General features: G+C 45.0%; 1 protein-coding gene across 3 annotated transcripts in view; it reads right to left on the reverse strand.

The window, feature by feature from the left end:
• Positions 1 to 27,013, reverse strand: part of LOC132406173 (dedicator of cytokinesis protein 8-like) — a 239,078-nt gene that overhangs the window by 199,536 nt on the left and 12,529 nt on the right. For all 3 annotated transcript variants that reach the window (XR_009516088.1, XR_009516087.1, XM_059991466.1), the window contains exons 2-6: positions 11,656 to 11,761; positions 11,264 to 11,439; positions 8,662 to 8,733; positions 2,046 to 2,148; positions 214 to 381 (exon numbers count right to left, since the gene is read on the reverse strand). Coding sequence is in view for 1 of the 3 variants with exons in the window: in XM_059991466.1 (XP_059847449.1) it covers positions 214 to 381; positions 2,046 to 2,148; positions 8,662 to 8,733; positions 11,264 to 11,439; positions 11,656 to 11,761 (625 nt within the window). In the remaining 2 variants the exon portion in view is untranslated. The remainder of the gene's footprint in view (positions 1 to 213; positions 382 to 2,045; positions 2,149 to 8,661; positions 8,734 to 11,263; positions 11,440 to 11,655; positions 11,762 to 27,013) is intronic.

The raw sequence follows: 27,013 nt of genomic DNA on the forward strand, positions 1-27,013 counted from the left end.
CCCCACCATAAGGAACACCCTCTCCACATCGACACCATTGAGGCTTTTCACCATTCGATAGGTTGGAATCCCCCCTCATTCTTCTGAATTCCAGCGAGTACAAGCCAGAGCCATCAAACGCTCCTCATACGAGAAGCCTTTCAATGTCGCAATTACTTTTTGTGAACCTCCCCTAAAAACTGTGGTATCTCCTCAGTGAGATGAACAACTCACCTCATCAGGCGGGGGATAGACCATATACATATCAACCAGCCTGTCAGATTTACGCATGTCCTTGTTCCTCAGATCAACCTCCTCCTTTGTCGTAGGTTGCAACAGTTGCTGAATGAAGAGTTCTGGTGTCTCGGGCTGTAGCTCATCGTTCTGAGATCCAGCTGAGCTCTGCATAAGGACAGACATAATGATATTTATGTAGCTTCTTTCTGGTGTCAGAAATTCTAAAGCAAGTCCTAAAAGTACTTCTGCAGCAGAACTAATGAGTACAAAGTTAAAATACTGCACGGTTGCACAAAGCCAATGCAATAATGACTGGATCATTTATCTTAGTGATGTTGGTTATTTGATACACATTGACTAGCAACCTGGGGGAAATTATCTTAATCTTCTTCGAAATACAGGCTCAACGGGTTTAATTTTTCACATCAATCTGAATCAGTTTAGCACTCCATCCAAGATGAAGCACCAACAGTTACACCACTCCCTCAATGTAGGAAGAACAGAAAAAGGTGATTTTATCCAACAGTACAAGATTAGTAAACAGTGTACAGAAAGATATTGTTTAGAGATTTACATATGAGATGCAGAATGGAATCATGCAGGTACAACATAGGGACAAAATACTAGAAGAGCTCAGTAAGTCAGGCAGCATCCATGGAGAGGAATAAAGGTCCAATGTTTCAGGCCCTTCATCGGCCCAAAGCAACCTTAGCCACCTCAGTGCTGAACTGACCCTCTGGCTGTGGCAAGCAGCCATCGGGCTCCTGGACCGTCCGCATCCCCTCAGCACTGGACTGTCTCCATGGCTCTGAACTCACTTTCAGGGATTCTGCGGTTCATGCTCTGTGTGTTAACTGTTTAATTTTTTATGGTTTGCACGACTTGTTCGTCATTCTGCACAGTGGGTGTTTGATGGTCTTTGTTGTGTGGGGTTTCTCATGGATTCTAGTGGGTTTCTTTGTTTTGTAGCTGCCTGCAAGAAAATGAATCTCAAGGTTGTATATGATGTATTGTAGGTACTTTGAAAATAAATGTCCTTTGAACTGAATTTCCAGCACCTGCAGAACTTTATGTGCTTTTGCAGGTATACCAGGCAGGTAGGAAGATAATTGACTGTTTTGATTCCCACCCTGTCAACTTCCTTCTTAATGACCAAAAAAAAGCCAAATATAATCCCAAGTTCCTCAAGTGCAGTGTGCCACAGCAGACCCGAACATGAAACTCTGAAGCAATTCTGCTGGCCAACTGGGCAGCAACGAAGACCTACCAAAACACACAGTTAGTCAGGAAGCTGAGAGAAATGAGTGAAATGTAGTTTGGGAGAAGGGAAGGAAACTGAACAGAACAGTGCTGGAGCCATCAGCCACTTAGGATGATCAATGAGCCTTCTGTGTACAGAACAAGACTTCAACTAACTTGCAAGATTAAAATTGGCATCAATTTGTACTCCAAAAATCCAAATCACTGTTCATTAAATGTGACCAATCTGTTAAACTGTTGTCCAAGCCTCAAATCATTCACCCCCCCCGCCTATCACATTAAGCTGCACCTTCACCTCCTCCTTTAACCCCCTCATATAATCCTACCTCCCATCACCATTCCACATGCACAACTACCCATCACCAACCAGACCCTCCCCTCCCCTCTCCATGGCCAGCCCCACTGACACCAAGCTAATCGGTTGTTTGTATCAGGCGGCCCCACTCTCTGTTTTTTTATTGTGACTGCTTATTCTGTTGTATAAAATTTATTGGCATTTGAAGCCCTAGATTTAGTTCCCAAGTTAAACTGAGAGCAATGCCACTGGGGAAAAAAATAATGGAGCGTACCTGGGTGCCTTGCATTTCCAAATTAAAGCTCTCATCGCATTCAAAGATCTGACGAGGGAGGTTCAGCTCTTTGCTCCGACTTTCCCTGTTGCACTTCTGATACCTGAGAAAGAAATCAAGAACATTAATTGCATGGCACCTGGCTTTCTCTGGCACTGACAGTGAACTGAATAGACCCTGAAAGTATCACACTCAGTCAGAACCACCATGGTTATGAAAAATGAAGATCAAGTTATTGGACATGAGCTGCTATTCAAACAGACATTCTATTCAATTATACGCATGTGGTAATCTTTCACTCTATTATCTATTGACATACTTCACTGGTGTTCAATTTTTTTCTATAGCTTCATATTATATTTTATTATCCTGCATATTTCCTTCCAAAATAGACAGGCGGCATTCAACCCAAAGAGTCTACACCAGCTCACAGAGCAATCCCATTCCTACATCAATTTTTCACTTTCAGCCCATTCTCCTCACTTTCTCAGCAGTTCCAAGACTCTACCGCTCACCAGCACACAAATGGCAATTTACTGGGGCCAATTAATCCACCAGCTCACATATTTTTGGGATGTGGGAGGAAATCAGAGTGCCTGTGGTAATCCGTGCAGTCACAAGTAGAACGTGCAAACTCCACACAGACAGCAATAGAAATCCAGACTGAACCTAGATCATTGGAGCTGTGAAACAACACACACACACACACACACACACACACACACACACACACACACACACACCAGATAGTCCTCTACATTTGGCGACACTTGAACAAAACATCAGCAAAAGTGGAGCACGTGTGAGTGAGAAGAGAGAATGGGATATCAGACAAAAGACATCCAGTCAGAATGTGACACTGAATTGCCGTGAAAGTCTATTCTGCTTAGTGCACCACTGCGCTGCCCATGGGTTATCTGTTGCCTCCTTCAGAAGTTCTACCCTCCATGATATCCGCACTCCTCCATTTCTGGCCTCCTGCATGGCCACGTTTAACTCAGTACACCTTTGGTCCTAAAATCTTAAATTACCTGCCTAAACCTTCAACCTTTGTCTCTAAAGCCTACCTCTTCAAATAATCTTTGGCTATGTACCCTTAATATCAAGCATTGCGTAATAACACTCCAGTGAAGGATCTTGATGCCAATGCTTGAAAAATAGCCCATGCTTTCTAGGGCCTGACTGTGAATCATTTCTCATACTCTAGGAGATTTTTTTCTCAGAGAAATGCTGATAAAGTTCACCATCATCTTGACTATGACGATACAACCTTTGGGTGACTGATTTAAAAATGAAGACCACAAGCTTGGCACAGGACTTATGATCTATTGGACAACACTGATATATGCCCCTGACACTTGGGCAACCACAGCAAGAACCTCAAAGCACTGGGAATCTGTTGTCCCCACAAAATCTTCCAAATCCATTGGAAGGATAAACAAATAAACAGTGTTGGCTTCCAAACCAACATTCTCAGCTCTAAGCTTCAGGTAATCACTAATTCATTCAAGAGAAATTACATTCATATCTGTAGATCAAACATCATCTACTAATGTGCCCCCATCATGCATCATCCTGCCAAAACATCTGCCCCTCCCCCCAACTCGCCTTATGCATCATCACTAACAATAAATGCTAAGATAGGAGTTTGGAAAACATGGACCAGCTCACAAATTTCAGACGCCTCCTTCCAATGGAGACAGAAATCAGAGATTAAACTCATCTTCCCTTCCAGTCAACGTGAGGAAAAGAATGTTCAAAGGTCAAGACCTCAAATGCTGAACATCACACACAAGATGCTGGTGGAACACAGCAGGCCAGGCAGCATCTATAGGGAGAAGCGCTGTCGACGTTTCAGGCCGAGACCCTTCGTCAGGATGCTGAACATGTTCTATTAGGCAGCAGGTGTCTGCTGCTGAGCGTGCTCTACCTATCACGTGCACCTCCAAAGACTGAAGAGATATTTCCCATAGCACTTCTGCAAAATCCACCAAATTCACCAGCAGGATAAACAACCCTTTCCCAGGCCAGCATCCTCAGCTTCAGATTTACTTAGGTTCACACTAAGATTTATTTATCATGTGTGCCTTAGAACATACAGTGAAGTGTGCCATATGCATCAACAACTAACACATCCAAGGGTGCGCTGGGGCAACCCACAAGTGCCGTCACATGTTCCGGCACCAAACTCGGACGACAACGTTGAAATCAACAGTGTTGAAGTCAATATTGAAGCTACTGTACAGGCCATTATGTGCCCAGATACAGACTCTGGAAGTAGACAATCTTTCCCGAGCTCTGTCATGGGAAGAGGTAACCAGGTGGACAGAGGAAAAGATTCAATAATGTTCTCAAAAATGTCTGTGTATCAAAGAGGACAATCCAGGTGTACCCAAGTAGGAAACCATGAACCCAAACCAGGAGATCCACTCTCTTGTGAAGTCGAAGTCTGCAGCATTCAAATCAGGTGACCATAAAGCTGTCAGAGATGCTAAGAGTCAGTAGCAGTCCAAAATCTAATCTCAGTCTAGCCGTCAGCTGTGGCAAGGCTTACATAATCGAACAGGTTACAAAACAAAGTCAAGCAATGTTGCAAACAGCAGCATATCCTTTCCCATTGGGCTTAGTACATTCCATGCATGTTTTGAACAGAAAGGAATGGATATGCCACCACCCACCCTGACAGTCTCCTGTGCACCTGGACCTACAGTCACCACGGCAGATGTAAGATCAGTCTTCCAGTGGGTGAATATGCAGAAAGCATTGGGCCCAGCTGTGTCCTCAGATCCTGTGCATATCATCTGGCAGGGGTATTTGCTGACATTTTTAACCTCTCCTTGCTTCAAACTATGGTGCCTTCCTGCTTTAGAAGACCTCAATTGTCATGGTACTCAAGAAAAACAAGATAACATGCCTTAATGACTGCCCTCCACTGATTCTAACATCTACCATCATGAAGTACTCTACTTCAAGAGCCTGGTATCAACTCCAGCTATCAGACCACCACCATCGCCAAAACAGGTCTACAGCAGATGCCATACCCCAGACCCAACACTCATTTGTGGTGTGGCTGGACAGTAAAAACATCTATGTCACACTATTTTTTATAGATTGCAGTTCTGCCTTCAATACCATAAATCTAAGCAAACCCAAGACCAGACTTAGGACCCTGGGAGTTAATGCCCGCCTCTGCAAATGGATCCTTGACTTTCTGACCAACAGATTGCGATCAGCAAGGATGGGCAGCAACACTTTCAACCTGAGAGTGGCCTCAGAACGTTATTCTAAACACTGGTGCTCCACAAGATTGTGGGTTAGCCCCACACTGTGTGGCCAGATTCTGCTCTGACCACAGCTTGCAGGTGATGATGGGTCACGTCTGAAATAACGACTTTTTGGAGTACAAGAAGGAGATAGATAGCTTGGTGTCATGGTGTTATGACAACAAATTGCTGCAGCTGCCCACTTACCTCCTCCCTCGCCACCGTTCAGGGCCCCAAACACTCCTTCCAAGTGAGGCAACAATTTACTTGAGAGTCTTTTGGAGTTATCTAGTGTATTCTGACTCCCGGTGCAAGCCTCCTCTACATTGGTGAGACCCGACATCGATTGTGGTTGAGCACCTTTCCTCCGTCTGCAACAAGCTGGATCCAATGGCCAAGCATTTAAATTCCAATCCCCATTCCCATTCTGACACGTCAGTTCATGGCTTCCTGTACTCACAGGTTGTAGGGGGCTTATTTCATCTGGGAACCCTCCAACCTGATGGCATGGTCATCGATTTCTTTAACTTCTAGTGATTTCTTTCTCCACTCACTTCTCTGTTCTTCCATTCCCCAGTCTGGCTCCTCTCTTAACTCTTTTCTTCTCCTTACCTAACTCTCACTATCCTCTGGTGTCCCTCCTCCTTTCCTTTCTCCCATGGCCTACTATCCTCTCCCATCAGAATCCTTCTTCTTCAGCCTTTTACCTTTTCCACCTATCACCTCCCAGCTTCTCATTTCATCCCCCCCTCTCCCAACCACCTACCTTCACTTTTATCTGGTTTCACCTGTCACCTTCTAGCTTGTATTCCTGCCCCTTCCCCCATCTTCTTATTCTGGCTTCTTCTCCCCCTTCTTTCCAGCCCTGAAACATCGACTCGTTATTTTTTTCTATAGATGCTGCCTGACCTGCTGAGTCCTTCCAGCATATCGTGTGTATTGCTCTGGATTTCCAGCATGTGTGGAATCGTTGGTGTTTATCTTTCCCTCAATGTCATCAAGACAAAAGAGCTGGTAATTAAATTCAGATGTTGGCAGTGCACATCTTCTGTCCACATCGATGGTGTTGTGGTCAAGATGGCTGAGAGCTTCAAGTTCTTTGGTGTGGACATCACCTTGTCCAACCATGTTGATGTCATGGCCAAAGAAACTCAGCAACAGCTTACCGGGCTAAAGAAATTCAGCATGTCCCCGTCGACTCTTACCAATTTGTATCGATGCTCCGCAGAAAGCATTCTGTCCGGAATAGGAACTGCTCTGCACGTGATTGCCGGACAGAGCTGTGGACATGGTTCAGCAATCACAACAATCAGCCTCCCCCTCCATGGACTGTCTATATTTCTTGCTACCACAGTAAAGCACCCAGCACAATTATAGACCCCACCCACCCATGACCTTCCCTCTTCTCCCATCTACCATCAGGCAGAAGATGCACGGGCCTACAACCAGGCTCAAGGACAGCTTCTATCCCACTGTTATCAGAATCTCGAACAGACCCCTTGTACGATAAGATGGACTCTCGGCCTCACAATCTACTTCATTATGATTTCACTTCACCATTTTCCTGCAATGCACTCTTTTGGTGACCTTTAGATTTTATTCTGTTTCATTATTGTTCTACTCAATGCATCTGGGTAATGACTTGATCTGTATAAACAGTACGCAAGGCAAGTTTTTCACTCTATCTTACACAGGTAACAATAATAAACCAATAACCAGAACCAATATCAAAAACTGCAACATTTCCACTGACTCCTGGGAACCTCTCACCCATGAAGGCTTAAAAAGGTCAAGGAGCAATCAGGATGTCACTGAGAACCTGAGGCAACACATCACAAGCCCAGTGTAAATGGTGGAAGGACCCACATCACCTCTCGAGCTCCCCACCATGACACAGACTTCCTGCCTCATCTACAAAGGGAGCTGCAGTTCCACACTGGCCTCGTTAGCCACCTCAAAACCCTCAAAATGGAAAAGGAAGCAAAATCAGCCTGAATCCTGTGAGACAGCCCAAGATGAAAACGGAAAATCTAAATAGTGGTTAGAGCATGGGTTCAGGAAAACATCCAAAACAGCCATTAAGTTTTTTTTGCTAATACAAATAGGGATTGCAATGCATGTTTCAGGTCCTCTTTGTAAAGAGTTGACAGTAACAGACTGTAACAAGATACAATGAACTTTCGCCGGTCTCTGGTAGCCAGGACATTGTTTCCCCATTCTGATGTTTGGTCTAAACAACTGAGCCTTTTGACCATGGCTGCATGCTTTTATGCACTGGGTTGCTGCCACATGATTGGCTGATTAGATATTTGCATTAACGAGCAAGTGTACAGGTATACCTAATAAAGTTTCAGGGTAGCTGGGGAAATGGTTAAAAAGTGAGGATTCAGGGTTTCACAGATTAAGAAAGTAATAATGAGCTTTTAAGAACAATAAGACGACAAATAGACAATGTTGAATGACTCAGCAAGTCAGGCAGCATCTGTAGAGAAAGGAAAAAATGCTAAAAATTCAAGTCAATGACCTTTCAGTAGAATACTGGCTCTGCCACACCATAAACCTTGCACAGTATAGAAAAGGTGAAAAGGTGTAGAAAAGAGCTACAACATGATTCAGGGAAATTTGAAAATACTCAGCAGGACAGAGATGTTACCTCATCTGCTAGGTATTTCCAGCATTTTCTGGTTTTCTATCAGTTATTTAGCATCCGCTATTCCATCTTGCAATTCCAGGGATGAGTAACTTGAGAATAGACTGGAAACTTTGGAGTTATTCTCCTTGAGACTAAGGTTGTGCGGAAATGTGAAAGGCATTAAAATCAGTGATAGAGGGGGTCAATAACTAGTGCTTATAAAGTGAGGGTGATGGGCAAAAGTTACATAAGAATTATGTTTTACACTGAGTGACTGGAATTCACAGCCGAATGTTGTAAATGAGGCAGAGTAAGTAGCAGTGTGTGAAAAGGAGATGACTAGGCAGCTGAAAGAAAAGAACTTGCAAGAGAGTAGGGGACCAGGACAAACTTGAGCTACTCTTACATAGATCCTGCTGGAACTCAGTGGGTTAAATGCCTCCTTCTCTGCTTGTAACCATTCCGTAATTCTGACTGACTTTCTGTGTTAGGTGGGTAGCAAACCGGTACGGCTGTTTATATGATATTTCTTTTCCAGAGAGGCAACTGGGATCATCTTAGGAGGTGTCCTATTTTGATTCAATGTCTTGTGAAACTTAAATAAGGAAAACGTTAAACACAATTTTTAATTTTACAAATACAAAAATAATCAAGTATAGGTATTTTGGGGCAAGAGCCAACATGCCCCTTGTCCTATAATCAGAAACAATGATTCACATACCTCCTGGTTACTGTCAGCCATTTCTTGGTGTAGGTCTCCACACATGATCTCACCTGTGGAGTCAGGTTTTCCCTATCAAGTAACAAAATCAAGAGGATTATCCATTGCTTTAAAAGGTAGAAAAAGTAAAAACCCCTTAAATCATATCACAAATGTCAGTGTTACTAATGTTCCTCACAGCAAGTCATGTAAATATGACAACATTTTTGAACGTAGCAAAGCCCTAAAAGCAGTAATATTAATGGTGTGGTGAGTGTCAGACACCCTGTGCCAATAGGCTGGCCCTGGACTTATTTCCACTTGGCATGATTAACTTATTATTTAATTATGTATGGTTTTATATTGCTATATTTCTTCACTATTCTCGGTTGGTGCGGCTGTAACGAAACCCACTTTCCCTCGGGATCAATAAGGTATGTCTGCCTGTCACTAATGGATGAAGAAACTGTCTTTGAAAACAGAAACAACTCTCAGCTCTGCAATGGATGCCTCTCATTCCCATAAACAGGCACATACTTATTTTAATGTTTCATTGAAAGAAGGCAGTTCAGGAACTGCAATAGTCTCAGTTTTTAAACACCCAAACTTGCTTATGAGCTCAAATCCTGGAATAAAACCAGAACTTTCTGAGACAACAGTTGAGAATGGTAAAGCTAACATGAAAAGAAAATCTCTTGCACGAATATCGTACGCATTTCAATTTGCTGTTTTATGAAAACCTATCATTAAATTAGAATGTGAAAAATATTCTATGATGTCACTGAAGACCGCCTCTCTTCAACAAAAAGTAATGGATATGGCTCCCCCCCCCCACCCTCCCCAGTGACCACATCTACATGCAGGGCTGTTGCAGGAAAGCAGCATCCATCATCAAAAGCCTCTCCATCTAGGCCATGCTCTCTTCTCACTGCTGCCATCAGCAAGAAGGCACAGGAGCCTCAGGACTCACATCACCAGGTTCAGGAAGTTATTACCCATCAAACATTAGGCTCTTGAACCAGAGGGGATAACTTTACTCACCTCATCACTGAACTGTTCCCACAACCTATGGGCTCATTTTCAAGGACTCTTCATCTCATGTTCTTGATATTTATTGCTTTTTTTAAAAACTACTATTTATCTTTCGTTTTTCTTTTTGAACTTGCAGCTTTTTTGTCTTTTGCACGTTGAGAATTCGTCCTTTTGATTCTATTGTGTTTTGTGATGACGTATATGTGAGGCCCTCCGCTGGTCAGAGTGGACCATGGATGTTATGTTCTAGCTGTCTACATGATACACAAACGAGTACACAGGCCTGGGCAGTACGATATGCAGAGCAAGCTATTGCCCATGTAGCAGGCCCCCTGTCCCCGCTCAGCTGATGTATTCAAAGGAACGGCAGGGATCAGCACAGTCTGGCACCTGCAGTGTCGCAGGGGCTGCCAGTCAGCGATGAACTCAATGTAGGACTGCCTTGGGTATTCTAACTCTGGATTTTCCCTTGGGGTTTACTCCCAAAGCCTTTGCTAAGAGTGGGTGTAGTCACGAGACAGCAGAGGTTTGAGATCAGAGCTTTTCTTCTCCTAGATGAGCTGCCAACCACGGCTGATGAGCCCCATCTGCCCAAAGCGACTGGTTTTAAGGTGCCAGTAACCTGCCTTTGCAGCCTCTTCTGTCAGTAGAAATGGTTCTATGGACTTAGTGGCCAAGCCACACGTGAAGGCCAGGAGCTGAACCTGGTTGTCAGAGGCGATTTGAGATACACAGATTGGGAATATTTAATAGTTAGCGGGAGCTTATCTCCACTATCTTCCTGGCTGTGACAACCTTTAAGAATCTTAAGGAACACATGTACTTCGATAATAAATTTATTTTGAACTTTGAAAAATGGATGGAAGTGGTGTTTTCATTTAACTAATCTTGACTCAACAACATGGGGGAACTGAAATTCAGCATGCGGCAGGTGATTGGTCAAAAGCCAAGTAAAATCACAGCTTTCTCTTTTCTCCACGTCACCCAAATACTCCCAAGTCTCTGCTACAATAACTCCAATAAGAAGGGGGAAATAACATTAACAGTAACCACTTCAAAGAAGCAATATTTAAAAACTTAACAATTCTTAAAGTATAAAGATTAATTTGAGATTTGAGGGAGAGGGAGAATCTAAAGTGTGCCTCATGCAGAATTAAGTAGTCTCAGTGCAGGTAGATGATTAGTCAATGAGTTATAGATAACTCTTGTAGGCAATATACTGTCTTTATAAACAATAAGGACTCACAGCCCACAGAACAAACTATAGTCAACTCTGTAACAAGTTATAGCAATCTCCCACAACAAGTTACCATGATGTACAGGGGCATATTACAAACACTCATAAGAGCAAAATTAAGAAACACAAGGCAATAGATTACTGATCTGTGATTACAATATGGCTACATTAAAGTACTAGTGCACATAGAAACGAGTCATCATAAATCACTGATGCAGTCATTGTTAGATAATACACCGCTGTCCGCATGCATATTCCCTTAATTCATTTTTTAAAAATGTTATAAAAGGACAGGTAAAGAAGCCTCACTGCAGTTTTCATGGTCTCATCATTCGTCAGAAAGGCTCATCTTACCAGCTGTCTGGCTCAGCAGGAGTCACTGTCCGATACTCTCGAGAAGACAGGGTGACTTCGATGTCGTCCTTTGGGAAGTCCACCAGGTGCTGAAGTGACTCCACCTCGGGATTTGCCAACTGATCTGCTACGTGCGCCTCAAAATCCAGGGGCTCCACAGGTTCAAAGCTAAATGGCTGAAATTCACACCAGTGAAAGAAGTTAGAAAGTAAGGAGAGAGGAAAAGTAATTTGTAAAACTGCTCTGGCATAATGCCAGAGAGGCAGAGGCATAGAAACATAATTAAAATACAGAGAAACACAATAGCCAAGTGGCTGTAAAAATTCATTGAGCTCTTGAAATCTTTGCACAGATGTCTTATACTGTATTTATTAGACATTCCTGCCACTCACAATGTTGGTGTGGTATGTTGGTGTGGAAATGGATTGCCGCATGTGGGTCAATGAATTCCTTTTGTACTGTGGTACAGTCGTCCTTGCTTCACCAGCACCCGCTTCCCTGTAAACCAGATAGAAGGATACATGAACAAACATGTGGTCCAAAGCATTAGCCACATCAGAAGAGGCAGAAGTAGGTCTTGCATTCACTCAAGATTCCTCTTCCTTTCATAAAGTTCACGCCTGATCTCTGTGTCCTTGCAAAGTCTCACAGTCCCAGTGTTCTTGTTATTCAGTGCAGTCACACCAGACTCCCAGGAACGAAAGGGGTTGAGTGGTCAGTGAAGCAATGCTGGTTGTGGTAAAAACGTCAGTCAGGGTTCAAACTGCAATCATTTGCTCATCTATGAAAATGCAACAGGATCCTTCACGCTCACCTGAAAAGCAGACAGTTGAAGCAAAACAGACAACACTTCCTTAACACCAGCAATGAATTGACAGAGTAGATTACAGACTCAGCTCCTGCACTGGTCCAGGAGCCCATTACCTTTGGGCCCCAGCTGTGGGAGTGCAGCCAATTAACTTTAATACTGATTGAAGTTCATCGCCTACTTCCGACTATCTCCTTTACCTAACCTCTCTGTGGTTCTGATTTTTAAATGATTATTTATCAATGAGCCCAAATGGCAACAACTTAAATTCATACACTATAAAGGGTAAAAGATCTTAGGTCCTTTACAGAGGCTCAAAAAGAAAAGATCAATGCCGAATGGAATATGAAGATCTTTTGGAGCAGTTAACTAATGCTTCGTGGAAAGGTAGGTTTCAAGGAGAATCAATGGAAGGATGAGGTACAAGTCAGGAGCTCAGGAAGAGATCTGCAGAGCTTAAGGCCAGCAATGGTGCAACCAGAACAGAGAATGCACCAGAGCCTGGAATCACTGAGATAGGCCCTAGAGAGTGTGACGATTAAAGGGATGGAGCAGTATGAAGGGTCGAGGCCATGAAGTGGTTCAAATATGGGACTGTACATTCATAAAATGACAGAGCATAGATGGAGGGGTGGTATTTGGCCCTTCATATCTGTGCCAGTCTGGAAAGAGCTGCCCAGTCTAATACAACCTTCTTTCACAATATGTGTGGCCTGGTATGGCTCCACATGTTCACATTCAAGTACATTTTAAAGCTGGTGAAGGTTTCTGCCTCCTTCAGCCTCTCAGGCAATGAGTTCCAAACACTGCCACCTTCTTAATGAAAAGAATCTTCCTAATTGATGCACCATCAATAACTCACACTGAGACGTAGGCGAGATATCGGCTTTTATTGACTGGAAGAAGGAACCAGGAGTGAGTGTCTATCATACAAGGTCCTGGAGACTGAGGCCGATCTTCAGGCCGCAGGTCTCCTTTATACAGGGGCCTGTGGGAGGAGCCACAGGAGCAGTCAGTAGGGGCGTGTCCCGACAGGCACATAGTTCACCACATTCACCCCCCCTTCGTTTGAAAAAGTCCTCATGTAGCGAAGGTTCTTACAAGTCAAGCCGATCAGGCGGTCGAATCTGTCGCTGCGATCTACGTAGCACCGGCTGTGACCGCATAGGTGCCGGCAACATTGGCGATTGCACAGGGGACGGGGGTTGCGCGTGTTCTTGCCCACTAGGCGCCGGTGATCCCTCATGCATGTGCCTGGTATAAATGCGTACGAAACGCCCGGTATACAAGTGTCGTGAGGAGTCTGTGTAGGGCCTGGTGAGTACGGTGTCATCTCTGGTGCAGGGTTCACAGTTACCGGAGAGCCTTCAGGGTAGTGGTCTGCTGCACCTGCGGGTGCCAGGTCGCGGATGGAGACCGTGTCCTCCCGCCCATCAGGTAAGACCACGTAAGCATACTGGGGGTTCGCATGGAGAAGGTGAACCCTCTCCACCAGCGGGGAGTATTTATTGCTCCTCACATGTTTCCGGAGCAGCACTGGCCCCGGGGACGTCAGCCAAACTGGTAGGGTGGTCCCAGTGACAGACTTCCTGGGAAAAGAGAATAGGCGTTCGTGAGGGGTGGCATTGGTGGACGTACATAACAGAGAGCGGATAGAGTGCAGTGCCTCAGGGAGGACCTCCTGCCATCGAGAGACCGGCAACCCTTTGGACTTAAGGGCTAAAAGTGTGGCCTTCCACACTGTGGCATTCTCCCGCTCTACCTGGCCATTACCCCGGGGATTATAACTCGTGGTCCGACTGGTAGCAATGCCCCTAGCTAGCAAGTACTGGCGCAGCTCCTCACTCATAAAGGAGGACCCTCTATCACTGTGGATATAGCAGGGATACCCGAACAGAGTGAAGAGCTGGCGCAGGGCTTTTATGACGGACGTGGCAGTGGTGTCGGGGCAGGGGATGGCAAAGGGGAACCGTGAGAACTCGTCAATAACACTGAGAAAATAGACATTGCGGTCAGTGGAGGGAAGGGGGCCCTTAAAGTCAACACTCAGGCGTTCAAAAGGGCGGGTGGCCTTGACAAGTTGTGCCGTGTCAGGACAGTAGAAGTGCGGTTTGCACTCGGCACAAATTTGGCAGTCCCTGGTCATCGTCCTGATGTCCTCCAGGGAGTACGGCAGGTTCCGAGCTTTCACAAAATGGTAAAATCGGGTGACCCCCGGATGGCAAAGTTGTGCATGAAGGGCGTACAGCTGGTCGAGCTGTGTGCTAGCACATGTTCCCCGGGATAGGGCATCAGGGGGCTCATTGAGTCTGCCAGGCCGGTACAGGATATCATAGGTGTAGGTGGAGAGTTCTATCCTCCACCGCAAAATCTTATCATTTTTGATCTTGCCCCGCTGTTGGTTGCTGAACAGGAACGCAACCGAGCGCTGGTCGGTCAGCACAGTGAATCTTTTGCCAGCAAGATAGTGCCTCCAGTGCCTAACAACCTCCACTATGGCCTGGGCTTCTTTCTCCACCGCGGAGTGCCGAATTTCAGAGCCTTGGAGGGTGCGAGAAAAGAATGCTACTGGTCTGCCTTCCTGATTAAGGGTAGCAGCCAGAGCGAAATCGGAGGCATCACACTCCACTTGGAAGGGAGCGGTCTCGTCCACTGCATGCATCGTAGCTTTGGCAATGTCCGCTTTAATGCAGTTGAAGGCCGCGCAGGCCTCAGCAGAGAGGGGAAACGAGGTAGACTTGACCAGGGGGCGAGCCTTGTCTGCGTAATGGGGGACCCATTGGGCGTAATAGGAAAAAAACCCCAGGCACCGTCTGAGGGCCTTGAGAGTGGTGGGAAGAGGGAGCTCTAACAGGGGGCGCATACGTTCGGGATCAGGCCCAATAACCCCGTTTTCCATGACATACCCAAGTATAGCAAGGCGGGTGGTACCAAAAACACACTTGTCCCTGTTATAAGTAAGGTTCAGAGCTGCGGCCACTTGGAGAAACCGTTGGAGGTTGGCGTCGTGATCTGGCCTGTCATGACCACAGATGGTGATGTTATCCAGATAGGGAAATGTGGCCTGCAGTTGGTACTGGTCCACCATCTGGTCCATTTCCCTCTGGAAGACAGAGACACCATTCGTGACACCGAAAGGGACGCGCAGGAAGTGATAGAGCCGGCCGCCCGCCTCGAAGGCGGTGTAGGGGCGGTCCTCTGGGCAGATGGGGAGCTGGTGATAAGCGGATTTCAGATCTATTGTCGAGTACACCTTATACTGAGCAATCTGGTTGACCATATCCGCGATGCGGGGTAGGGGGCATGCGTCAAGCTGCGTAAACCTATTGATGGTTTGACTATAGTCCACCACCATCCTATTTTTCTGCCCAGTCCGAACAACAACCACCTGGGCCCTCCAAGGGCTTGTGCTCGGCTCAATGATCCCCTCCCTGAGCAGCCGCTGCACCTCCGACTGAATGAAGGCCCGGTCCCCCGCGCTGTACCTCCTGCTTTTGGTTGCCACAGGTTTACAGTCGGGGGTCAGGTTGGCGAACAGCGGTGGGGGAGGGATCTTGAGAGTGGAGAGGCTGCAAGTGTCGGTAGCGCAGCTGTTGGCCTGGTTCTGGATGGGATGTGTGTGTCTGTGTGTGTGTGTGGTCAGTAGCGGGGTATGTGAAGAAGTCCCACAAAACTGAGGATTCTTGACAGTGAGTGGTGGGAGGGGCCCGTCGTATACCATAGTCACACTTTCGAGATGGCTCTGGAAGTCCTGCCCCAATAGCACAGGTGCACACAGATTAGGCATGACCAGCAGTTCAAAGTCCCGATATTCTGTGCCTTGCACCACCAAAGTCGCTACACAACCCGCCCGGATGTCTGCGGACTGCGACCCAGAGGCCAAATGGAACCTCCGACTGACCGGCCGCGTTGCAAGTCCGCAGCGTTGCACTGTGTCCGGGTGAATAAAACTCCCAGTGCTGCCCGTGTCAAACAGGCATCCAGTCCAATGCCCCTCCACCTGGATGTCCATCATGGATCTTGCAAGCTGGTGCGGGGCGCTTTGGTCGAGAGTCACAGTGGCCAGAGTTGGATCGCCGTCGGGGTACCCGGTCAGCATCGGAGGATCGGGGGCGGGGCGTGCTGACGTCGACAAAGATGGCCGCCCACATCCCGGCATGCAAGATGGCGGCCCCCACGTTTCACCCGCAGCGCTGCACTCCGCTCGAGGTTGAGACTTACAGACCTTGGCGAAATGGCCCCACTTTCCGCAGCTGGAGCAGGTCGCTTCTCGCGCTGGACAGCGTTGTCGAGGATGTTTCTTTTGGCCACAGAAATAACAAAGCACGAGTTTCTTACGGGCCACAGCCGTGGTCTGGGTCGGGGAGCTCGTGGAATGGCGACTGGCGGCGGCGTTGGCGAATTCGCTCCCGGGAGCCGGCGGTGGCGGGGTCTGAGGCGTCCACGAAACCGGCGGGGAATCGCGCGACTGGACAGCGTCGGCGTTATGCAAAGCAGCTTCTAGAGCGTTGGCCTTCTCTATCGCCGAGCTTAAGGTAAGATCCGAGTTCTCCAGCAGTCGCTGGCGCATGTACACTGACCTCAGTCCCGTCACAAAGGCGTCTCGCACCAGCAGCTCCGCATGCTGTTCTGCCGTGAGCGTCTTGCAGTCACAAGCTCGGACGAGTGTCTGTAGTGCTCGGAGAAACTCAGCGCACGATTCGCCAGGCCGCTGTTGCCGGGTAGCTAAGCGATGTCTTGCGTAGACGGTGTTCACCGGCCGCAGGTACTGTCGTTTGAGGGCGTCCAGTGCCCCTTCGTAGGTCGGCAGGTCCCGGATAAAGGAGTAAACTTTGGAGGAGACCCTCGAGAGTAGGATTCTGTGCATAACGGCGGGTTCAGTCGCACGAAGCTCCGCCAAGTACGATTGGAAGCATGCAAGCCAGTGTTCAAAAGCGAGAGCCGCGTCAGGGTCTTGAGGGTCCAAATCCAACCGGTCCGGACGCAAAACGGGTTCCATGTTTTAAAACTTCCAGTCAATAAAATTGATGCACCATCAATAACTCACACTGAGACGTAGGCGAGATATCGGCTTTTATTGACTGGAAGAAGGAACCAGGAGTGAGTGTCTATCATACAAGGTCCTGGAGACTGAGGCCGATCTTCAGGCCGCAGGTCTCCTTTATACAGGGGCCTGTGGGAGGAGCCACAGGAGCAGTCAGTAGGGGCGTGTCCCGACAGGCACATAGTTCACCACACTAATTTACTTGCTAGTCTTTCAAACTCATACTTCAAGCCTATGTCCTGTGGAATTTGAAAATAATTTCCTAATTAATCCTACTACCTGCTCTTCATCCACATCATCACCACCACTCCTATTTAGGGCCTTATAATTTTTGTCCCTATTTATCTAAACCTTTCTTAAAGTTGCTGCTAAGTCCATCTTAAATCTGTGTCTTTTTCTTAATCAAGCCAACTATGTGTTGAATACCTATTTCAAATCTCTTAATTTGTTTTCCACATTACAAATCCTTCTTAGCCGGTGCCATAAAATACATTTTTTCTACACCTTATAATTGCAGAGGCACTATTCATCATTGCAAATGACTTCAATCACACCACTTTCAAGAGTGTTTTAACCAAATTACTACCAGCTCATCTCCTGAACCAGAGGCCTAAACACCCTCAGCCATTACTTGACAACAATTAAAATAGCTACTGAGTCATTCTCCATCCATGCTTGGATAAACCAGGCTGGGGTTGTACTCACTGCATACAAACAGAAGCTGAAACAGGAGGGCACAACACAGAATGCCACACGAAGCTGGTCTGAGGAAACAAGTGTGTTTCCACATGACTGCTTTAAGTTGGTTGGCAATTGATGATCAAAGACTCAACTTCCAGCTTGGATGAATGTGTCAGAGTTAGAACAGTAGCCCTAAATGGGAATATTTGATTATTCTCATCAGAGCTGCATGTACAGGATTGCCACTTGGGTGCCATCTTGATCCCCTTGTGTTATAGTAGGTACTTGCGTCACGGACTTTATCAGCAAGTGTATTGAGACTGTGTACCAAAGAGGACATCCGTTTCTTTTCAAATTGGAAACAATGGATAAACCAGGAAACACACTCTCTTCTGAAGACCAAGTTTGCAGCATTCAAGCTAGTGATCCTGACTTTCATAAGAAATTAAGATATGAACTCCATAAACCTATCAGAGATGCTTAAAGCCAAAATCAAATCTTGGTCCAGTCAGCAGCTATGGCAGGGCTTACATAATGCAATGGGTTACAAAACAAAGTCAGGCAACATCCCCTCACAATGAGCTTAACACTTTCTATGCACACTTTGAACAGAAAGGAACGTGTATATCAACACGTACCTGATAGTCTCCAGTGCATCTGAATCTACAGTCACTATCAGGAACATAATATCAGGCTCTGTGGAAACATCAGGCCTGGGTGGTGTCCCTGACCCTGTCTTTAGAATCTGTGTGGACCAGCTGGCATTTTTAATCTCTCCCTGCTTCAAGCTGTGGTTCCCTCCTGCTTTAAAACTATCGTCCTAGTACACAAGAAAAACAAGGTCCTGTGTCTAGTGGCTTTGACATCTACCATCATGAAGTGCTTTGAGAGGCTGGTCATGGCTTGCGTCAATTTCCAGAAAACCCCAACCCACTGAAACAGGTGTACTCCCATTCTACCACACTCATTTCTGGAGCAACTGGACAGTAAACACACCTACGTTAATCTATTGTTTATTGACTACAAACCCACCTTCAGTGCTACAATTCCAGGCAAACCCATGACCAGATCCATCCTCTGCAACTGGATTCTTGATTTCCCAGCCAGTGGACTGTAATCAGTAAGGACAGGCAGCAATACCTTCGCCATGATCATTCTCAGCTCTGGTGCTCCTCAAGGTTGTGCCCCCTACTCTACTCCATGTTCACTCACGACTGCGTGGCCAGATTCTGCTCCAACTCCACCTACAAGCTTGTAGGTGATACCACCGAAGTGGGCTGCATTCAAATAGCGTCGAGTCAGAGTGCAGGAAGGAGATCGAGAGCTCAATGATATGGTATCATGGCAACAACCTTTCTCTCAACGTCAACCAAACATAAAAAGCTGGTCTTTGACTTCAGGAAGGGAGACAACTGATGTCTGGATCAATGGTGCTGAGTTTCAGAGGCTGAGAGCTTCAGGATCCTAGGTGTGAATGTCACCAATAGCCTGATCTGGTCCAACCACTTTGGAGCTATGGCCAAGAAAACTCACCAAAGTCTCTAATTCCACAGGAGGCTAAAAAGATTTGGCATGTCCCTGTCAACCCTTTCCAATTTTTATTGATGCATCATAGAAAGCATTCTACCTGGATACTGGTTTGGTGTGACAACTGCTCTGCACGTGACCACAAGACACTACGGAGATGTGCACAGCTCAGCGCATCATGGAAGCCAGTTCCAATCCTATGGAAGCTGTCCACACCTTCTTCCCACTGCCTCAGTAAAGCAGTCAGCACAATCAAAGACACCACCCTCCCCCCAGGAATTCTCTCTTCTCCCCGTCTGCCATCAAGCAGAAGATACAAATGTCAGAAAGCACCAGACTCAAGGTCAGTTTATATCCTGCTATTATCAGACTCTTGAATGGATCTCATACAATAAAATAGGCTCTTAATCTCACAGTCTACCTCCTTATGATCTTGCATTCAATTGTATACCTGTACTGCACTTTCTCGGTAGCTTATATAGTGTATTTTGCATCATTATTGTTTTACCTTGTGCTACATCTGATGATGATAGAAACAGAATGTGAGATGAGCTTTTCACTTTATCTTGGTACACAGGACAAAAAATAAACCAATATCTATATATTTTTGATGGATGAAGTTGAAAATAAGCATATTAAATTGTAGTGATGAGAGACTGAGAACGAGTGGCAAACAGTAATGATGGCTAACACAGTATGGGAGCAGAACAATTGTTTTGGGATAATGAGCAGTAGATGTTTGGAAGACTGGAGGATGGATGCCAACACAGAGAGCTTCAGAATATCCAGTCTAAGGGGCAGAATCAGGGATTCAGCAGAAAGTGGGAGGAATGCAGTTGGATCTTCAAAGTTTTGCTGATGGAGAGGACGTGATGAAAAAGTCAGTTGAAAGCTAAATGAAACATGAGATTGCTCAAAATCTGGTTCAACTTCAGCCTGTGGCAGGTGGAGAGAAAGAAACATTGATGAGAAACAGCTTCGTAATCTTTGGCCAGGAAATGATACTTAACAGAATACTCAATGTCAGACAAACAGCTGAGCAACACAGTAACATGGCCAAGAGAGGTGGAAAAGGTGTCAGGATACATGTGCAAACTGGCCAGATGTTTTTGGATGAAGTTACAGCACAGATAGATGGACGGATTATTGGGGAAGTGCGGCATTAACAAAGAAGGGTAGGAAGTCAGATCGTGGTTGGAAATGAGCACAGATAAGCAAGAATCTGGTTAAGGACAGTACAGTCACCTGGAGGGAAGAGGAATGAAGAAGCTTGGGGGTGGACGACATTTTTCATATTTCTGCATGATATGAGATAACGCTTGTAAACCCAGTCACAAAGGGGTTCAGCAGTTCAGCAATCTTATTTCATCAATAAAGTATAAATAGACAGCAAGGTAAGGCAAAAGCTGCATTAACAATAAATTTAAGGGATGCTTATGGACTTGGAGAATAAGGTGTGGATACAAACAAGGCAATGGATACAAGAGGATTGGAGAATGGAATATCACTAGATTCATTGAATGGACAACTCCAACAAAATGAAAGAGCATGAGTTGGACCTTTAAGTTAGCAGCTTTACAACTAGGAACAGGACTGATATGACAAAGCAGTGGGACATGCAGAAAACTCTACCCCAATCCATGTGTAAGCACAGTGTTAGCTACCTCATTTTGTTGTGGTCTGGGAATTGGGAAGTGAACAACGTGACAAGGAACTAGTCATATTTCACCTATAACTTTTTTCTCACGTTAGCTTTAACACAAACCCACAAAGTTAAACCATAAGCAGACTTTTAAAAAAATATCACAAAACCCATCTGGATTGGAGGCCATAACCAGGTTTTATTGCAGAACAAACTGCTCAGGGTCAATTATGTTATTGTCAGAATCTGGAACTATTATGAAAAAGTAAAGAAACTGATTTGATCAACACAGCCACGTCTATCTAGTCTGCACTGTCAACTGTTTTGTATGCATCAGCATAGCCAGTACTGCGTATTATTTCAGATTGCATATTCATAGAAAAATGTATGGGCAAATTAAATGGTGTGTAAAATCCCAAAGATAAATACATTAAAGAAATAGGATCATTTTCACTCTGAACTACTTGTCACCATCAGATATCCCTGATGTTGGATATCAGATGGGATCTATCAATACCCTATCTTGCAGTTTTTAAAAGAATTGCCCCACTCAAACGCACCAGGGAGCACACATTGAGCATTTTTATACTTTCACCGGGACTGAACTTAGCTACAGAAAATGTCAGATTTTTCACTTTCAAAAGAGCCTTCCAGCCTCTCACTTCAGAGTAAATCAAACACAAGTCAAGAAGAAATGGTTGTTGCAAGTTTCACTTTTCCTCCTGTATCCCACAACAACCCCCACATCCATGAGCAGATAATGCACCCTCTCTGACCAGCACCGTCCTTCTCTTCTCCAACGCCAGCATGAACCAAGAACTGTAACAAACCAACCCCGTATAAATGATCTGAAACCTGAATGGAAATTTAATCTTCATAACAAGTATGCAGGGGCACAAGATAGGTGACCTGCATTTTTGTTCCAGAGTTCGAGCCACAAATGTTGTGATTGAGGTAAGAGCTACAGTATATTCCAAAGAAACAATACTAAGAATGCAGCAGTTGCTCTGGTAACAGGATCCATCCAATAATACTACTGAGTATGGTAACATCAACACACCCTCGCCTCTGCCAGAAATTATTTTTAATTCACTATCATTTGTCAAAGTTAAAAGGGCCATTGTCGGAGCAAGAAAAACAAATATATTCCTTCAACTTTCATTGATGTGGAGTTTATTGACAAGCCTGATATACTGAATAAAAAGGGGCCCAATACTAACCCAGGTAAACACACCTGCACGAGAAACCCAATGCCAATTATAGAACGCCAACATAAAAGCATTCAGCTGGTGAATGAATCAACCAAGTAGAGCAAGGAACATCTTGTAGCAAGTTTCATCTCATCAGGGGTATCAATTCGTGAGCATGACGTAGCAAATACCAACCCATTTGTTGGAAAATTCAAAGTGCAAAGTCAACCTTATAGAAAGATGCTAGATTTGTTTTGTACAATGACACATGACCCAGGCTACTAATGCTTTAAAGGAAAGCTATGCTTTAGAGACAAACTAAATACTTGGCAACATCTATTTTCAGTTAAATCAGCCCAAAGGTATGTAAAATATAATTGAACATAGATACCAAAGGCAAATGGGTCACTTGCAGTATTTTACATAGCCAATTCCTTCCCTATTGTCACCAGCAGTAACTTCTAGAGCTAACATGCCTCAACACACACGCACCTTTGAGTGATTTTGGTAACTTAATTATCCACTATGCTTCCTCTCTAAATTTCTTTTCCGTACGCCATTTTAGCAAACAGACAGAAATCTGTGTTAAGTCTTAACAGCCATGCCTATCACAACTTCACCAAGAGAAATGACTATGACAAGGGAGAGAGCACTTGACCTCAGCCTATAATTAGACATAGCAAAATAATTGACGGTCAGAATTTCATTGCTCACACTCTTTTAAATTAGCAATTGACTTCCAAGCTTGAGGCATCTGTTTTTGTATGACAGCACATAATTTCTTTCGCACCCAGAGTCACTTGTTGAATACAATGGGCTAATTTAGAAGGGACAACAGTTATTACCCCTCAACCATCAGGCTCCTGAACCAGAGTAGATAACTTCACTTGGCCAATCCCTGAACTGTCCCACAACCTATGCACTCACATTCAAGAACTCTCCATTCCATGTTCTGGAAATTTATAGCTTATTTATTTATTATTTAATCTTTCTTTTTATATTAACACAGTTTGTTGTCCTTTGCACATTACTGGTAGTTGTTTGTCTGACCTGTTGGGTGTGGTCTTCCATTGATTCTATTGTGTTTCTTGTACTTACTGTGAATGCCCACAAGAAAATGAATCTTGGGGTTGTATATAGTGACATATATGTACTTTGAGTACTTTACACTTTGAGCAGGAGATACACACTGGTAATTAACCATCTACAGGTAAGTACTTTAGGCTGATGCCTAGAAGCAACAATGGAGGGAATGAGCTCAGATAATGTGGTGAAAGACTGTGGAGGGATTTGGATTCATTTCAGTTTGTCTACCATCATAACAGGTCAACAGCAGATGCCATTTCATTGGCTCTTCTCTCAGCTCTGGAACATCTGGACAGTGAAGATGCATATATCAGGACACTTGTCATTGTGCAGCTCAGCGTTCAACACTATCATCTCCACAAAATTAATCAATAAGCTGCAAGACCCAGACCTCAACACCTCCTTACGCAATTCGATCCGCGATTCCTCGACTGCAAATCAGAGTCAGTTTGGATTGGCAACATCTCCTCCACAATCTCCATCAGCACAGGTGCACCACAAGGACATGTGCTTAGCTCTCAGATCTACTCGTTTTACACCAAGCACAACTCCAATGCCATATTTTAGCTCGCTGACAACACCACTGCTGTTGGCTGAATCAAATGTCAGGATGAATCAGTATACAGGAGGAAGATTGAAAATCTGGCTGAGTGGTGACACAACAGTAACCTCTCACTCAATGTCAATTTGACTAATGTCTATAGATCAACTGGAGAGTATCATGACTGGTTGTGTCATAGCCTATATGGAAACATCAACATCCAAGAATGGAAAAGCCTACAAAGAGTGGTGATTTCAGCCCAATCCATCACCGGAAAAGCCATTGGGCGCTCTACAAGGAGCACTGCCACGAGAAAGCAGCATCCATCATCAAGGCCCTCCACCATCTCATCACTGCCACAGGAGATTTAGGTCTCTCATCAGCATATTTAGAAACAGTCAATTGCCTCCACCCAACAGATTCCTGAACCAATGTGGATAACTTCACTCACCTCAACACTGAACACAACATATGGAGTCACTTTCATGGACTCTACAACTCATGCTCACTGATATCAAGTTTTTTTGTATTTGCACAATTTGTCTTCTTTCGTACATTGGTTGCTTGTCAGTCTTTGTGTGTAGTTTTTCACTAATTCTATTGTAGTTCTTTGTTCTACTATGAATGAATATAGAAATTAGAAATTTATAGTAATTACAGGTCCTTCGGCCCACAATGTTGTACCGACCATGTAGCCTACTCTAGATGCTTCTTAGAATTTCCCTAGCATATAGCCCTCTATTTTTCTAAGCTCCATATACCTATCTAAGAGTCTTTTAAAAGACCCTGTTGTATCCACTTCCACCACCGTCTCCAGCTGTTATGGTCCAGTCTGGAGCCCACATTCCGGGTCTTGATCCGGTCCGTGACTCCGGGTCTTGTAGCCATCCCTCCTTTTGCCCTTGAGCCCAATTAGTCACACCTGTGGATCATTGTGGCTTGTTGGGGCTCAAGGAGGCGCACCTGATGCCCATCAGCTGGTGGTGTATATAGGGGCCTCTGGGACTGAGTGGAGTGGGGGTTGTCCTGGCTTGGAGTTCTTCTGGTTAAAGATGAGTCCTTTGAGTAAGTCTGGCAGTCACCCTGGACTTAGTTTCCTTCATATCCCTTGCCTCTGTCAGGCAAGCCTGGCTGGACTGCTGTTGTCTGTTGGGGTCTCTGCCCCTATCTATCCCTTGTTGTTGATGGGTTGTGCCCCCACAATCTACCCAGGTGCCCTGTGACCTGCTCAGGCCCCTGTGTTCCTGCCTGGGAGGTCTGGGCCCTGCCTAGGAGTTACATGGCCTGCCCAGTGAACTCTGGGATCATGCCTTGCCTGAACTCTAAGACTCTCCTGGAACCCCAGAATCACCTTGAACGTCATGTCCCTCATGCACACCTCAGTCACCACATCTTGTCTATCATTTAGTTGTTCCCATCCTGCCCCTAGTACTTCAGTGCCTGTGTCCTGTGCTTGGGTCCAGCCTTGTGACCCCTTATGACACCAGCAGTGCATCCCATGCACCCACCACTCTGTGTGGAAAAACTTGCCCTGGACATCCCCTTGGCACATTAAAATGATGCCCCCTTGTGCTAGCCATTTCAGCCCTGGGAAAAAGCCTCCAGCTATCAACACAATCAATGCCCCTCATCATCTTGTACACCTCTATCAGATCACCTCTCATCCTCTCACTCCAAGGAAGAAAAGCCAAGTACAGTCAACCTATTCTCATAAGGTACGCCCTCCAATCCAGGCAACATTTTTGTAGATCTCCTCTTCACTCATTCTATAGTATCCACTTGAATGCTTGCAAGAAAATGATCTCAGAGTAAGTATACACTCAGCTAATCTATTTATCAGAGATTGAGAGGTATCTGAGTAGTCAGGGCATCAAAGGTTATGGTGAGAAGGTGGGGGAATGGAACTAAAAGGGAGATTGGATCAGCTCATGATGAAATGGTGGAGCAGACTTGATGGGCTGAATGGCCAACCTCTGTCTTATGGTCTAGCAATTAATATCTAATCAGCTATTTACCTGGCAGTAACTCAATGTAAGAAAGCATGCAGATATGGTCAACAGGTTCATTTGTTATTCAGACCAAATATCAGAATGGAGATGAAATGTGACCTAAGTGATGTTGACTGTGGAATGATTATTGGTATCAGACAGGGTGGTTTGAGTATCTCTGAAACCACTGATCTCCTAGAATTTTCATGCACAGCATTCTCTAGAGCTTACATAGAACGGTGCAAAAAAACCCAAAAATATCCAATGAGCAGAAGTTCTATGGGCAAAAACACCTTGTTAGTGAGAGAGGTCAGAGGAAAAATGGCCAGACTGGTTCAAGCTAACAGGAAGGCAACAGTAATTCAAGTAGCCACATGTTGCAACAGTGGTGTGCAGAAGAGCATCTCTGAATGCTTCAAGCCTTTAAGTGGATGGGCTACATCAGAAAAAGACCATGAACATACACTCAATGGCCACTGATCAGCTACAGAAGGTACCTAATAAAGAGGCTACTGAGTGTAAATGTACATTGATAATAAATTTACTTTGATATTTATTTTGAAATAACTTCTGTGAAAAGTAAATAGCAAGCCAGGATTGAGGGTAAAGTGCTCAAAGGAGAACTGAAAAACAATTAACATTAAGGAGAAATAGAATCAAATGACTAAAATCAAAAACTTTCGTATGTATCTTGAAGAAAAATAGTTGTTTTGAAAAATTATTCAACATTTTCTAACTTACTGGCAAGTTTCTTTTCAAAAGTTTTCAGAGCAACAACAGAGTGCTTTTAGTTTTATGGAATAAGCAGAAAGCGTATTAGAAATAGGGAGCTAATGAGGCAAGGGATACCATTTTAATTTCAAAGAAATTAAGGACAACAAGCTTTTATGGGTTGTTAGCACAAGAGAGATTGCAGATGCTGTAAATCTTGATCAACATCCACAAAAATGCTAAAAGAACTTAGCAGGTCAGATAGCATCTAAGAAGGTCAATATTTCATCAGGACTGGAAAAGAAGAGTGCAGAAAGCAGTAGGAGGGAGGGAGGAGCAAGAGCTGGCAAGTGATAGGTGAATCCCGGTGAGGGGTGGAGGAGGGGAAAAAAGTGGAATAATGTGACAAATTGGTAGGTGACAGATGCAGAAGGCAAAGCACTGAAGGGGAAGGAATCAGATATGGGGGGCACATTGATCATGGAATAAAGGGAATGTGGGGAATGACAGGGTGGAAGATGAAGGAATGGGC

Source organism: Hypanus sabinus, chromosome 16 (assembly GCF_030144855.1).
Source record: "Hypanus sabinus isolate sHypSab1 chromosome 16, sHypSab1.hap1, whole genome shotgun sequence".
Taxonomy (NCBI): Eukaryota; Metazoa; Chordata; class Chondrichthyes; order Myliobatiformes; family Dasyatidae; genus Hypanus; species Hypanus sabinus.